Source organism: Chelonoidis abingdonii, chromosome 15, assembly GCF_003597395.2.
Source record: "Chelonoidis abingdonii isolate Lonesome George chromosome 15, CheloAbing_2.0, whole genome shotgun sequence".
Classification (NCBI taxonomy): domain Eukaryota; kingdom Metazoa; phylum Chordata; order Testudines; family Testudinidae; genus Chelonoidis; species Chelonoidis abingdonii.
Genome location: NC_133783.1, coordinates 33,876,931 through 33,893,463, shown reverse-complemented (window position 1 = coordinate 33,893,463; position 16,533 = coordinate 33,876,931). Strand labels below are relative to the sequence as shown.

Below are 16,533 nucleotides of genomic sequence, written 5' to 3'. Positions count from 1 at the left end.
ACTGTGTTGATGCTTTTCCAAACATATTCTAATGTTACACAGATTTCAGAAAAGTGTGCTTCATGTGAATCTTGTGATTTTGGGTTGCACTAGTATTCTGCCAAATTTTTACAAAACATTTTTAAAAATTATAAAAATTTCTGAACGTTAATATCATGGATTAATCATATCAACCTAGTATATTCAGACAGAGGCCACAAAAATACATATTTTGGAATTTTTGCAATTAAACACATTACATCTATGTTTGTTTTGAAAATCTTAGATGAATTAACTATATTAACTACTGTCAACATGAAGATACACCACACACAGACATACACACTGAGCTGAATGGGAAACCTTATAAATACCTTTGGCATTTATACGCTACTTGAATCTATTTAAATAACTACATCTGTCAGTTATCCGTCTTAGGAATTTCCATGGACTGTAAGAGCTCAGGACTAGCATACAGCTAAGAACTATGCCACAAATAGTTTTATGTGATGTAGTAACTGTAAACGTCAAAGGTAGGCTACGTCATGCATGCTAAAATAAACTACGTGTATGTCAGAATTACTTTGAAATAGCAACACTGTCAAGTACGTGTACTATTTCTTCTGTTCATGTTGCACTGAAAATGATTATGCTGAGTGAACTTCTAATGTTAAACCTCTCTGTATAATAGTGTGAACATTTAGATCTCATAGTCACTAAAAGTGAGTTCTTTATTGACACCTTTTAGGAAACTTGACAGTACAATCCTATATTATGAGATCTGCGTATTGGGAACATGTTCAGATTTTTTTAAGTATAACTTCTTATGATAGATACATACAAATGTTGGACTGTATTACTATGAAAAAATGTTTTAAAATTGTAGAACTGAGAAGGAATGGAGAATCTGTAAAAGAACCCAGATACTTTATTGGGGCATGATGAATTTAATGCATACATATACACTGAAGTCCTGGGGCTCCTAAATATTGAAGCAGTTTAATTTACAGATCACAATAAAGAAGTATAAGGAGCTCAAAAAGCATCATTAGGTTGGTGTTTTCCTAGTTATAAATAACTGACTTCAGAAAACAAGTAACAATGGCACAAGTAAAACAGGCTTAATAAAGCAGTTAGTTAAAAAGGAAGAATTTGTCCTAAACCTAAGCACCAATAAAGAGTTTTTACCTTGATGTTCTCTCTTTCTGTATGTTTTCACAAACACTTAGCAGAAAAAATTGCAGGTGCCAAAGTGAATTTAATAAAGGAGATCCTTTGCAGTTATCAAATAATTAAAAGAAAGGTCAACCTAAGGTTGACCAAATTCCATCTGAAATGAAGGATGGTCTGAATCCTTGATCTCATGCAACAAACATGATTCATTATTTGTAGATAAGCAGATGTTTGCCATAGAATTTAGCAGAATTACACTAAGCCAGTTTAGCTGTTATCTGCTTAAAAAATGGGGACACGATACGAGAGTTAATTGTAAACTGTCACAACTAAGGAAAACTATCAACTACTAAAAACTAGCAAAGGCACTGCATACACCATATAAAATTAGTCTAAGAGGAAGCTAAAAGATTTGAACTGTTTTTCTTAGGCAGTTAACAAGCACACAAGTCCTATTAAATCGTCTATAATAAATACCATTGCACAATATTCAAGGAGCCTGACAGCCCCAGAAAGCAACTAATAATAAGATCACAAATAAATCAATGTTATCAAAAGCAAACCAAAAATCTAAGCTCAAACCCCACTTTGGGGGATAATAGTGAGATTGAATCTCCTATATCTTGTGAAAAAATATATTCTATGTAGGAATAGCAAAAACATGGGACTGTCAATGATGCAGGCAACATACTCAACTACTGCTGCTAAAATGTTTGATCTTCTAGGCTTTAGCAGCCTCAAACCCACCTCACCTGCCCACTCATGCCCGCCCCCCCCCACAAAAAAAACCAAAACAGGGAGAGTCACCAGGACGATGAACTTTCTTAAGCACAAATGGAAGAGGCAGGAGATTTACAATGACAAAATATTTAAAAAAAAGAGTTTTGGTAGGGACTGATATTGGAAACATGCTGTAGCATATAGAAACAATTATGTCATGGGTCAAAAGGAGGATTGGGTACCCTTTTTGTTCACAGCTACCTGACTTGACAGTGACAGCTGCACAGCTGATAATCTGAGAACTGGTGTTCTTTAATGCTAAGTATTTGCCTAGTTCATTTTTGAACAGGACTATGCTGGTTTTACCACTGGCATTCTTTTAAAGTTTACCAGCCAATGTTAATTTGTTGCTTCACATCCCTCTGCACTGGTTTTCCACAATACAGTACCGAGTGTCTATATACAGTATTAAAGTTATATACAATATAAAAATGGGTGTCTATGAAGTTTCTTATTCATGTCACCAGTTGTTAATGCCCCGTGTTTGTTTGTTTGTTTGTTTGTGGAGGGAAAAGGTAGTCATTCCTGCCCCTAGCAAACAAAAAAAGAAAAAAAAGAAGCTGTGTGTGATTATAATTAACAAAACATACTGCTATTGCATGGATTTGATTCTTATGCTGTATGGAATTTTGAAGCCCCATTTATCGTGCTCTAATGAGTCTGTTAATTATGCCAACACAAAGGGGTCTACATAACCATTTTACTATATCAACACGTACTGTAGCACTGGCTGTTAGGCAGCCTTGTCTCCCTTCAGTCTTGCTTCTGTAGCCTGGACATAGGTGGCTGTATTTTCTCAGGATTAATGAGATTATGCCATTGTACACAAGTAATGTTGGAAAAGCTGGTTTCTCACAGTTAATAAAGGGGAATGTTTCTGTGTGATTTTCTTGAATGTTTGAACTAAAACAGATTGGAGAGTTTATAATACCCTAAGAGTCACTATATAGAAAGTCCCAGTATTGGTAGAAAAATATGATAGAAAAAGATTAGAAAATACAAACACAGTGCTTGTTTTCCATCATCCCCCTGCTATGGTTTACTGGTACAGTTCTTTATCATTCTCTCTTTTAAAAAGTAGTATAACGTATGTGGAAATATAAAAAATACCCCATGAATAAATGCCTCTTTCTCTATAGAAACAAACATCAAATCTCTGTCATGTTGCTTCCATGCATTCTGATCATATTATGAAACAATTGTGTAAGAACAAGGAAGATGACTACTTCTTCTGCTGACCCTGTTCTTGTGCCTACTGGGTATGGGACAGTAACTATGCTAATTGTGTTGATCATTGATTCCTTTTTGGTGGTGGACAAAGATCGAGGGCCAGAGCTATTGTGATGCAAGGACTTTGCACCATGCTGCCAGCATAATCTTGCCATAAAGTCGACGTAACCAGCTCAGGGTGTAAAGGAGCTGCTCCAGTGTCACAACTCCAACACAAGGGCATTTATGCCATTCACCATGCTGCTGACGTAATAATGAAAAAGGAGCATAGCTAGAGGAAAGGGGGGAGGATTGCCAGGATGCCTCTGTGCTACGCTGATCCTCAGCTGCACTTATGAGTCTTTGTGGCTATTTCAGTTTGGAATATTTCAGTTGTCAGGTTGCTTTAACCCAGGGCAGGAGGAACAGCATGTACCAGAACAGAGAAGCAAGTGTAAAGATGAGCTTTAAGTCATGTTTGCACACCAACCCTTGACTTGTTCTCTGGGCAGTTTGGCTACACCAGAGGATCTGTCCCAAATGTCTGTCCTGATTCTTTTAGATCTGTCAGTTGCCTGTAGATCAGTTGACACAAGTTGGTGCTGATACATCTGTGGCTCCTGGCAGGGATGAACAGTGTTTACTTTGGAATCTCTGTTCTTTTCACATTGAGAAGATCCAAAGGGTAGGACTGGTCAATTGCTCATCAGCCCCATGGGCCCGCTGTTGTGGAGTTCTGCAGGGCTCTATGTTGTCAAATCTTCCTCGCTATGTATGTTGCAGTTACAAGAGGAGTTTCATTTGGTTCACAGTCCTCTTAGTATGTTGACTGCATTCAACTCTACACTGTTCAGTGGACCAAAACAGTTTATAGCCATTAAGTTTTCCCAGACTCTCTCTACACTGGGATTTTTTCCCCTAAAAATTTCCACAATCGCTACCATCATTCCAGCTCCACAGGTACTAGCAGTAGTGAGAGTTCTCGTGGGCTATGGGGCTCCCCATCAATTTTAAATACAATATAATCTAACTTTACTCAAAGTAGATATTGACTGTACACACCTTAAAACACAGAGAGTGTTGTCTGCATTGCGTTCCCATGATGGTTCTGTGGAGCTGAACCGTTGTTAGCAACGATAGCAAATTTTATGGAAAAATTCCTAGCGTATACAACACTTTTGTTCCTGGCTGAGATTTAGGCATTGTTGAGAGCTAGTCCTGAGGTTCAGTCCTGATAAAAGCAAGCAACAGTGGTGTGCTAGGGAAAACAGCTATTATTTCATTGGATTTCTTTTCAAGGTGTACTCACAGTACTTAGAAAGGACTCTCTATTTTACACTCTACAATTGTACAAAAAACTTCCTCAAGAATTTTCCTTCACCCAAGAGTTAATATAAATCATAATGTAGCAGCTAAAAATATATTTCTGATCTTTACCATCTGCCACCAGAGTTCTCCCAGTCTCTGTAGATATAATGGCAGAAGCCAAATTAGTTGAGGGAATTCACCTGCCTTTTGTTAGTCAATGTTTGCACACTAAGAGTTTTACTGGACCTTGAGCTGCTCTAGGATTTCCAGATAGCAGCTGTAACCAGGCCTTCTTGTTTTCCTCTTCACTTGACCAGGATATTAGATTCTTTCCTAGCCAATATGGGCCATTACACATGCTTCCCATCATTGCTGCTTTTGTCACTTCTTGATTTGATTGCTTCAATATATTCAACATGGAGTTACACCTGAGGACTAGTCCAAAACTTCAGCTATTTAATAGTGGTTCAGCATGTTTTACCCAGGCTCCATAGATTTCACTAGCTTTCATTTTATTTCGAGCTGCAGTTCAAGATGTTGGTGTTGGACCTCTACTGGTTTGGATCCTTGGTTTCTTAGATAATATGTTTCCCCACACATTTTACCTGGGCAATTGACATCAGCTGAGATAGTCAAGTCAACATTTACTAGATTTAAATGTTAGCAAGCAGGTTGCAGAGTTCTGGTGAACTCCAGAACTCACTTGCTGCCCACCCTAGTGTGAGAGAGAGACCAAGGGTGTTGACCTTCCGGACATGTTGTGAGTCTTGTCCATTCAATCAGACATTTCCTGAGACAGTTTAAGTTGGTTAGAGAGTGCATTTAATGCAACTCTTTTATATGATGTTTTGTCATTGTGCACTTTGTGGTTTTAATTAATGTTTTTATTGCATGTATGGTTAGAGGCTGATGACTGGACAACAAAAGAAATACAAACATATGTATTTAGTTCATATAGAACTAAGGATTTTGCCAACAAGGTTTAACATTGTAATTTGCATTTGGTCACTTCCTTTATTTTCCCCTTTTTGTTCAGATCATGTCTATGTACAAAAGAAAAAAAGTAGCATGACCATCCTATTTGGTTTCCTGCATTTACTGTACCAAATCCTAAGGCTTTAATTCCATCCTCACACAGGTAAAAAAATCCATTGACTTGAACAGGCTTTTACTGTGTAAGGTCCATTTATAGCTTTATGGTTTTTAACTACCACTACTGATAAACCATCATCAGTCACCTCCCAGCTACCTGAAAGGGAAGAAAATCTTGATATTTTAAGCAACTTTACGATGCAACTCTGTTTTCTATTCCCTCTTTACCTCGCAAACATGTGTGTCTGCGCATATGCTTGTCTGAGCACATGTATGTACATGAAGTAATAATTTGCAAACATATGGAGAGAGAATCTAAAGGGCATTCCCACATTAACTGTCAATGGAAACCTTTTGTACAGTACGTCATACAGCATATGCAAGAGAGGATGTGTGTATATACATGAACATATTTACACATTATCACAGTGTCGCACAGAGCCTAAGACTGGATTGGTTAGTCTAAAATGATTCCCTTGGGATTTATGAGCTAAGAGTGCTCAAGGGTTTAGTGTCCTGACATCTCTTTAATTAGCAGCCTCCAAGATCCCACACTAAGACACTAAGCCAGTGCCTTCTGTCATATCTCAAGGGTTCCAGAAGGTTTGGAAGCCACAGAGCAAACCTACTGTACTATGCCCATGACAGCTACAATATGTGCAACGGACCTTTTTCCTACTAACACCAAATTAGGACTTCTTGCTGCTGCTCCTGCTTCTAGGGTGATGCAGTTCTAAAAAGCCATAAGAGAGTCACACAAAATGGGTGGGATAAATAAAGACGATGTTGAGAAATACTTAGAGAACAACCCCCAGTTTGCCAAGGAGTATTTTGACCGAAAGCTGAGGGCAGAAGCACTGGGAACCATCTTCAAAGTCAGCCCTGGGGAAGTGAAGGATGGAGTTTCCTTCAAGGAGATGTCCCGGCTGGAGGAGTCTCATGTGCTCTTTGAGTTGCTGACAGAAATCCAGGAGGAAGAAAGCAGCATGGAGAAGATAGTGCACAAGGCCCTGCAGAGGCTGGCACAGCTGGTGGCAGCTGACCGGTGTAGCATGTTCATCTGCCGTGCCCGCAATGGCATCCCTGAGGTTGCCACCAGGCTTTTCAATATCACCGCCACCTCCACGTTTGAGGAGAACCTGGTAGCCCCAGACAGTGAGATTGTTTTTCCTCTGGACATTGGGATAGTGGGATGGGTTGCTCATACCAAGAAGTTTTTTAATGTACCTGACGTGAAAAAGGTAAGTGCGTGTCTTGTTCTGGGGACTGGGTCTCTATTCCTTTGCTGAACTTCTTGTAGAGGGCCTATGGTACAAAATGGGGTCTTTGCATAGACTCATTCCTCGAAGTGCCAAACCCCAAACAGAGGACAGAAACTCAAAATAAGAAACATGAGAAAACCAATGGGATATGAAGTTTAAAATCAGGTGAGGTCATTTTATCTAGTGTGGTTTGTTACTTCATATTTCCTGATTCAACATTTGTGATGTAAGTAATTTGCTGTGCAATGGGGAGGAGGATATCAGATTAGTTTGGGACTAATGTAAATCTGAGTCCTTAATGACCAAGGTAGGCTCTGCTCTGCTGTCCTAAACAAAGTGGTAAATGGTCTCCTTTATTATTCCATAGTCACCCATACAGACGGTTACTGAATAGATCAATCATTAGCATTTTGCTGCCCTAAAGCACTGCATGTCAGGTAGTCAGAGCTGGCAGTGATTTTTAAGGTGGTGAATGAGCCAAGAGTAAAGATAGGCCCAAACCAGAGTATTCAGATTGAGGTCTAGTTTTCAAAGTAAAACACCCCAAAAGCTTTCGGTTCAGATCTGTCTCTAGCTGAGACATAATTAGTCAGATCTGCTCGTCTCCTTTCAGAGCACCCAATCTATTTTCACAGACATCTTTTTCACTTGTAACTTACACAACGGTTACATCATAAGTATCATAGAACGAGCATTATTCCAATTCCAAATGTATTAACAAGGCAGCTTCAGAATGTCTGTTCTGAAATAAACGGGGAAGCAGACTCATTCTCTCAGATATTGACATCTGCAGACTTGCTGAATTTAAATGATCAAATGGTGACATCTAGTCTGCAAACTTCTCAGCACCAGACATCAGCTGGTGTAAAGCAGAATACTCAAATGGAGCTATGCCAGTTAAATCAGCTCAGGATCTGGCTCCTTGACATTGAATTCATAGTTTTATAATCAAAATTTGGTGCCATTTTAGAGAAAGGCAGCCTGATCCTGAATTCAGTGAGAATTTGGGGTGCACCAACAATGCAGGATGCCTTTCTGGATTGCAAAACTATCCATGGCTTCATGGAGATAAACAACAAATTCTACATTTCATCATATTGCTAAAGTCAGCCAAAATCAAGGCTATTTTAATTACAAGCCCATATTGGCCTGGTTGGGACTATTATTAAAGCACAAGAAAAGAGACAAGTACATGTGAAAAGTACTTTCCCTAATCTTTAAAAACTAAAAGGCTCAAACCTGAAGTCAATTGGAATTTTGGGAGCAAAAATAATGCAGGATTGGGTCCAATATCTGCCTAACTGCTAAGATGCTGCTGTTTTTGTGACACAGAGCATCTGACTTACTGCTTCTTACTGACAAATGGAGAGACTGGTGGATAATCCTTCTAAATTCATAAGGCTGATTATGTAAGAAAAGATCAAGAGGCTCAAGGAAGATATGTTTCTTAGACCTTGCACTGTTCACTTCATATATCATGTGTAAGGCTGCTTGCAGTGGGGTAGCCCATCTAATTCTACTGTTCTGTGTCCAAAAAACAGTGCCAAGCTAAAAATAATCTGAATGTTTTTAAATAAGATCATTGTGCTTTTTGCCCCAATAGTGGTTCTGCATGTATGGTTCTGGGAACATAACAGAACCAAGTCTGATGTCCAATTATTATTCAACCAACCAATTTTTAAAACTTTAATATAATCAATGAAATTATTGTATTTTTACTCATACATGCATTTATTAGGGAGCTAGAGGTCTATGCCAATACAGAAGCATTAGAAACTTCAGGGCCAAATCCTGGTGCCACTGAAGTCAATTGCAAAACTCCCATAGATTTCAATGGGACGAAGATTTGGCCTTTGAAAATAATTGTGCAACCCTTAAAATGATCACCATCTCCATTCTACCAGCGAAAGAGTTAAATGGTCCAAACCCACACTCCTTACTCATGCAACACTCCCACTGACATCACCACAAGGTTTACCTAAGTAGGGACGGCAGGATTGGCCTTTAATCAGGAACATTTCTTATGTCATGGGTTAATTATATTACTGAAGCAGGAGCTCCTGCTGCTCAGACCTTAAATCCTTATCTCAGTCTTAAAAAGGGAGTAGTTTTCATTCAAATTGCATTCTGCGTGCTTCCAGGAAAACAGGTCTGTTCACTACCTAAGTGCTAAGCAAAAATATGATGATGGTCCTTTCTGGCTTTAGAATCTATGAAATCATTTACCCCTGTATAAGGCCATACCAAATTCATGGTCCATTTTGGTCAAATTCATGGTCATAGGATTTTAAAAATCGTAAGTGTCTTGATCTCAGCTATTTAAATCGGAAATTTCAGAGTGTTGTAACTGTAGGGATCCTAACCCAAAAAGGAGCTGTAGAGGGTCACAAGATTGTAGGGGGAGTTGCAGTATTGCTACCTTTACTTCTGCCCTGCTGCTGGAGGCAGCACTGCCTTCAGAGCTGGGCAGCTAGAGAGCAGTGGCTGTTGGCTGGGAGCCTCTCTCTGAAGGCAGAGAAGTAAGAATGGCATGGTATGGTATGGCCACCCTTACATCTCCACTGCTGCCTGCAGAGCTGGGCCTTCAGTCAGCTGCCACCACTTTCTGGCCACCCAGCTCCAAAGGCAGCAGCATAGAAGTAAGAATGGCATGGTATGGTATGGCCACCCTTACATCTCCACTGCTGCCTGCAGAGCTGGGCCTTCAGTCAGCTGCCACCACTTTCTGGCCACCCAGCTCCAAAGGCAGCAGCATAGAAGTAAGAATGGCATGGTATGGTATTGCCTTGCCACCCTCACTTGTGTGCTGCTACTGGTGGGGAACTACCTTCAGAGCTGGTGCCTGGCCAACAGCCGCCGCTCTCTGGTCTTCCAGCTCTGAAGGCAGCACAGAAGTAATGGTGGCAACAACATGACCCTCCTAAAATAACCTTGCCAACTCCACCTGCAAATCCCTTTTGGGTCAGGACCCCCAATTCACCCTGGTCTCCCCTGTGAAATCTGTATAGTGTAGGGCAAAAGCACACAAAAGACCAGATTTCATGGTCCACAATGCATTTTTCATGGCCGTGAACATGGCCCTATCTACATATAGTTTAACTTTATTTAGTGCTTGTAATAACAATACGTAGTTATAGAATCATCTCATTGTGTGGACATGGTCACGGAGCATGAGTGAACATTTTCACATACTGGTGTCTCAAGAACTCTTATGCTGTGACTTTCAAAGATGAGGCTACAAGGGAAAGAAAACAAAAGGCAATATCCAAACAGGAAAGAAAACTGATTTAAAAGTCTAGGGACTACGTTATGTGTGCTTATATATACACACTGATATTAGATCGAGGTGGGCAAACTTTTTGGGCCAAGGGCCACATCTGGGTGGGGAAATTGTATGCAGGGCCAGGGCAGGTGTGCAGGAGGAAGTGCGGAGTGTGGGAGGGGGTGCAGTGTGCAGGAAGGGGCTCAGGGCAAGGGATTGGGGCAGAGGAGGAGTGCGGAGTGTATGAGGGGGCTCAGGGAAGGGGGTTGGAGTGCAGGAGGGGTGCAGAGTGCAGGAGGGGCCTCAGGGCAGGAGATTGGGGTGCAGGAGCAGTGTGAGGTGCAGGCAGGGGGCTTAGGGCAGGGAGTTGGGGGGCAGGGTGCAGGCAGGGTTTGGGCTCTGACCTGATGCTGTTTACCTAAAGCGGTTTTGAGGTGGCAGCAGCACGCCCCGGGGCCAGGGCAGGGTCCCTGCCTGCCTGCCCTGTCCCTGGCCCCATGCTGCTCCAGGAAGCGCTGCAGCCCCTGGGGGAGGAGGGTTGGAGGGCTCCATGTGCGCTGCCCTTGCCGCACCACCAGGTACCTCCCCCGAAGCTCCCATTGGCCATGGTTCCCCATTCCCAGCCAATGGGAGCTGTGGGGAACAGTGCCTGGAGGCAAGGGCAACGCATGGAGCCTTCTGCTCCTCTGCCCGGGAGCCACAGGGACATGGTGCCGGCCACTTCGGAGAGCGGCACGGGGCCCATGGCACCATGAGGGGCAATCCCGCGGGCTGGATCCAAAGCCCTGAGGGGCCAGAGCCGGCCTGTGGGCTGCAGTTTGCCTATCCCTGTATTAGATACTGTTCAATGAATTCATATTGATAATTGATTCACACATTAGTAGGAAACCTGGTTGGTTTTTTTTGTTTGTTTTAGGTTAAATGGTTTGGGGCTGGACAGGAGATCATTCAAATGAAAAAGTGACTGTGGAATAAAATGGCAGCAAGTAATCATTAAAACATGAGACATTCCCCTTTTCAGCACCTGGTAACCAGTGCTTGAAGGATTCTCTTTTCAACCTGGAAAAAACCAATAAACATGAGGAAGCTCCTCATCCTAGCAGTTCACAAGAGAAAACCAGAGGAAAAGATCCAGATTTTCTACAATTACCTTAGTAACAACAGCAATTCCCTCCCCCTGAGGATTAGAAGCTTGTTGATCTTTGGAGCTAAGAGTGTTTAATCCAGGATTTAATAGTAGTGAGAAACAGAAGGCCAGGCAGATTTGCTGTCCTCATAAATAGTGTTTCATTATTCTCAGTGACTGGTAGCGTATATTGCTCTAACACACAAATGCAAAATAATGGTTTCTCATAAACCCTTATAACTTGAGTCTATTAGCTTAACAAAAGCCAGGAAAATATAGTAACCATAACTCCAGGCAATGAGGTGCACAATTATTGAGCATCTCTCAGTGCCAGCCACTCCATATTTCAGAATTCTAAAAGATGATATCACTTATGGGACTACTTCAGCAAAGAGAAGAATTTTGGAGACTTACAAATAAATCTAGAGTCTCAGCCTTTAAGTATAAGTGCATATGTAATTTTCTAGTCAGATCAGAATATTTTCTTTTATTTTTTAATTTAAATCAATATCTAATATGTAAATTAACTTTTCCCAAATTTATAGCTAATTGAAGACAATATATTTGACTAAGAATTAGATTCCAGTTCAAGAAACAGTGTCCCAAATTTGACCATAGCTTTAATGGTGTCAAACTACATGACTAGTGAAAATTTGGTTCAAAATAAGTCAAGGCCACAGTGGATATTGAGAATGGTGAAATCAGAACTCTTTTTTGGGTCCAGAAAACAGCTTTCTGCAGTACATTGCATTGGAAGATAATGTAATGGTCAGGTCTGAACTTCAAAAGAACAAGAGAGGAGTTCCCTAGGATAAAGTAAACAATTTTCTTAGAGGCCACCATTTCCAACCTCTGGCTGTTCAGAAGAGAAAGGGTAGTCACTTCCTTAATTAACACAGTTTATAATAAGGTGTGTGATGGAGAAGGAGAATCTTAAACCAAGCTGTGGAAGCTGGAGGGAGATTATTAGAACAGCCTTGGGAAGGGAGTTTCCAAGAAACAAGGTCAGGATTATTAAAGATTAGAGAAGGAGAGAGAAAGAGCACTGTTCTAATGCATCAGCAACTCTGCCTTCTTGAAGATCTGAAAGGTGAATCAAATTTGAAGAAGAGATCCTAAGTTCAACTAAAAACCAGAGAGAGTCATTCACCCATGGAGCAGAATGATCTTTTGTATTGGGAAAGTTATAATTTGAGTAGTATATGCTCCAAGGCAAATCTTCTCAATAGTGATCTTCATGAGAAAAAAAAAAGACCCCAGTTCTCATGCCAAATAGCAACTTGTTGTTGGATAAGGGGTGAAAATTATTCCATCCTGTTGTACTAGACAATACCCACTTGATTGACAAAAACATTTTAAAAACAGGAACCAGTTTCCATTAAGCGTCCCAGAAAAGGGGTAGGCTGGCAGTCAGCTTGATTTTCTTTATTTTTAGGACACGATTACTTACAGCAACCATACCTACAGATTGCTCTTCTTTTGGAAGGGTCTCAGAATGGCCACTAAACAGCAAAATTAGAGACATTAGTGTTATTTCTCTGCTTACTTTCAGCTCTAAAAACCCTAATTATCTTGAAGATATCAGGGTTCAGTTTTTCTGTGTTGCTAATAAATTACATGGCACAGAATAAAGACCAAAACTGTTTTACTCTCCTGCTTTGAAATTAATGGGAGTTTTTGTAACTAGACAAGCAGGATTTAGCTCCAAGTGATTTAAGTTACCAAATATGTATAGGAAAGCTTAGTAATGTCTTCATGATGCAGAAGTCTGCCATCTAGAACTCAGGAATATATCACCTTCTTTAGAATCCACTACTCAACATTACTGAATTCCACCCACTTACACCAGTTCTGGTTTTGGCCCATTGACTTCAATTGGTAGTTTTTTGTTCTGTCCTCAAATTGAGGACATTTTCTTACCCAAGATTAGATATTCGTCTGATTCCATTCAAATTCACAATTGAATCCTCATAAGAAAAATCCAGTGCCCACATAACTGTTGTTTAAGCTGGTCAGAAAACAGAGTTAGTGCATGTAAGAGGTAAAGTAATAAGCACACCACTTTGATGTAACTCAGCTGTTAACATCTTGTTTTTAAAAGCCTGAGTCACTGGTAACAATGGCAAAAGGTGTCCAAAAATAAGTGTCGCTATCACAGAGGGGTCAGAAGAGGGTATAGCAGGAACAGAAACTAACAAGAGGATGTAAAATAAGCCAGTACACCACCCCCTCTTCCAGCCCGTTTTTAGTAGCAGGATAAGGGAGCCAGGCAGTCCTGCTAGGAAGAGGGCCGCACATTCACTTACCCTCTTTTTCAGTTGCTTTTTCTGCTACTCCCTTTCCATCTCCCCTCCATTAAATACGTAAGTACTAAGTTACATTCTTTTTAACCATCCAGTGAAAATCATATTAGTGCAGGTTTCAGGACATTGCCACTTATGACAATGTTCCTAATTTCTGATCCAATTTACACCACTGAAATTGACCCAGAGACTTGCATAGGAGCTGGACTCGCCTACCTGAGTCTGTATTTTGCCAGTAAATGCAGTCATAAATGCTGAAGTCTTTTAGATTAGCTAACGAAAATGTTATAGGATAACACACATTTCTTAGTCAATACTGCATGAAATGTTTGGATGAAGTCTAGAACGTCAGAACTTTGGTCTGTATCACTTTTTTTAAGTCTGATGTAAACAAAAAAGTCATGAAACATTTGTAACATTTTGCATAACTTTTTTGTCAGAATACATTTAAGATTTTCAGGATGCCTAAAAGCAGAGAAATAAGAAGGGGTCATTGCAAAAGACACAAGGCCTGTCCAAAAAAAAAATGTGCTTTAACATTAAAGGAGAAAACATACCTTTCATTGAAGAACCTGAGGTCTGGAATGAGGACCATGGAAGGGGATAGGTACAGAGCAAATAGCTTTTCTGGAGACAGACCAGACAGTGAGAACCTCTCTGAACTGATTTTTCAACTAAGGTTGGATTCACTGTAAATGAATGGCACAATTATTCCAGAAAATTCAAATGTGAATTTCAGTTTTTTAATTTATTTTCTTCTTCGGAAGATCTGCAGTGTCTCATCTCACTTACACTTGTTTTAACCCATAATGGGTATATTGTATTCAGTGAAGTTACCCTTGATTCACAGCAGTGTAACCTGGTATCAGAATCAGACTCCATATATAGAAGTCTAAAGATGCAAGCTGGATCTTAATTACACATGTTCACTTCAGATTTGCAACAGCCTTATGAAAAATATATGCAAGTTGTTTTCAGAAGTAGTGGGCCTGATTTCCTCTCAGTTACACTGATGTAACTGTATTGCTTGCACTAAACTGACTCTTGATTTCCACTGGTGCAAATGAGAGTGTAGATGTGCAGACTCACCCCTGTGGCACCTCCTGCTGGTCATCCTCAGGAATTAGCTCTCTTCCAGCCAGGAGCACTTTCTGCAGGCCAGTGATCCTCCTGGCTCCTGTGTCTCTCCCTGGACCCTGGTTCCCTTTTAACTGGGGTGCTGCCCCCTGGCAGTACCCCACCAATCTGAATCTCCCCTCCCTGGGGACCCCCCAACCCACTATCTCCACTTTGCCTCAGTTTTGGCTACTGCCCAGTCTCCATCTAGCCCCCATTCACTGGGGCAGACTGCAGTATCAGCCACTCATCATAGGCAAAAGGGGTTTGGACCTGCTGCCTTTTTGCCTACCCCTGGGCTGCCCCCTGCAACCCCCACTACCTCTTGGCCTAATGCTAGGCTGCAGTCTGGGGCTTTCCAGGCAGGAACTTCCCTAGCTCCTCTGCCCAGCCCTGCTCCACTCAGGTACCCTATGTCTAGCTCCCTGCAGCCAGACCCTCTCCCTCTACAGGCAGAGGAAGACTCCTGAGGGCCTGGCTCCCAGCTTCTTTATCAGGCCAGCTGTGGCCTGATTGGGGCATGGCCCAGCTGCAGCCACTTCCCAATCAACCCATCTTAGTAGCTCCCAGCCACAACCTTCCCCCAGGGCTGTTTTAGGCCCTTCAGGGCAGGAGCATGGTAAGCACCCTGCTACAGAGAGGAAGAACCCCGGTGACTGTGGGGCTTGTTTCCGGTCCCTGGTCCGTTCACGTATCCGGGTGGAGTTCCTCTGGGCGGCGTCCACTGGCTCCCTTGACGCCTTCGAGGAGCAGTGGGCGCTGTCTGGGGTTCTCTGCTCGGTGTCCCAGTCAGGCTCCCTTCTTATGACCCTCTGATCTCACTCCCGTCCCTGTTCTTTTATTAGTTGTCCCCCATAATCAGTGGGCTTCTGTGGTCCTGTGGGTCATCCCCTTAGGCTAGGGGGGGATCCTTTAGCAGTGGGCAGGCTTCGCCCGCCCCCTTCCCAGGAACCCAATAGATATAGAGAGGAAGAACCCCGGTGACTGTGGGGCTTGTTTCCGATCCATGGTCCGTTCACGTATCCGGGCGGAGTTCCTCTGGGCGGCGTCCACTGGCTCCCTTGACGCCTTCGAGGAGCAGTGGGCGCTGTCCGGGGTTCTCTGCTCGGTGTCCCCTTCAGGCTCCCTTCTTATGACCCTCTGACCACACTCCCGTCCCTGTTCTTTTATTAGTTGTCCCCTGTAATCAGTGGGCTTCTGTGGTCCTGTGGGTCCTCCCCTTAGGCGGGGGGGGGGATCCTTTAGCAGTGGGCACTTCCCAGACACCCACTCGTACAGAGAGGAAGATTGTGCCCAGAGCCTAAAATTATTTAAAACTTGAGATCAAACAATCAGTATCTAAATTTATGGAAATATATTGATAGATTTGGTTTTAATTTTCAACAATTTCAGACTTTTTTATTATTATATATGAAGACACTGTGAAATTACACAGAGGTAAAACAATAGATAGGAAAAGAAGGGCTTAGTCTGCAGCAAGGGAGATTTATGTTAGCTATTAGGAAAAATCTTTCTAGCTATAAAGATAGTTAAGCTCTGGAATAGGCTTCCAATGGAGGTTGTGGAAGCCCCATCGTTAGAGGTTTTTAAGAACCTGTTGGACAAAAACCCGTCAGGGATGGTCTAGGTTTACTTGGTCCTGCCTCAGTGAAGGAGGCTGGAGTCCTGGACTGGAAGACCCTTCCAGCCCTACATTTCTATGACTCTGTGACTCAGGATAACTGAGTCAGATTCTGATTTCAATTTCCCAGGGTGTAATAAATCCAGGGTGATTCCACGAGCCTATCCTGTTTTGTGAATCGCACCTGTGTAACAAAGAGTAGAATCTGACCCAGTGGTCTTGGTTCTCCACTCCACGATGCTGGTTTTACCTCAGTCTGACTCTGGTGAAGTCAGTGGGGTTACACTGAGGTAAAACTGACA

At 41.9% G+C, this 16,533-nt stretch overlaps 1 protein-coding gene across 3 annotated transcripts in view; it reads left to right on the top strand.

Annotated features, from left to right (window-relative positions):
• Positions 1-6,302: 6,302 nt before the first annotated feature.
• The window catches only part of PDE6C (phosphodiesterase 6C), a 52,360-nt gene continuing 42,129 nt past the window's right edge, over positions 6,303-16,533 (top strand). For all 3 annotated transcript variants that reach the window (XM_032793115.2, XM_032793114.2, XM_032793116.2), the window contains exon 1: positions 6,303-6,782. In XM_032793115.2, the coding sequence (XP_032649006.1) occupies positions 6,303-6,782 (480 nt within the window). The remainder of the gene's footprint in view (positions 6,783-16,533) is intronic.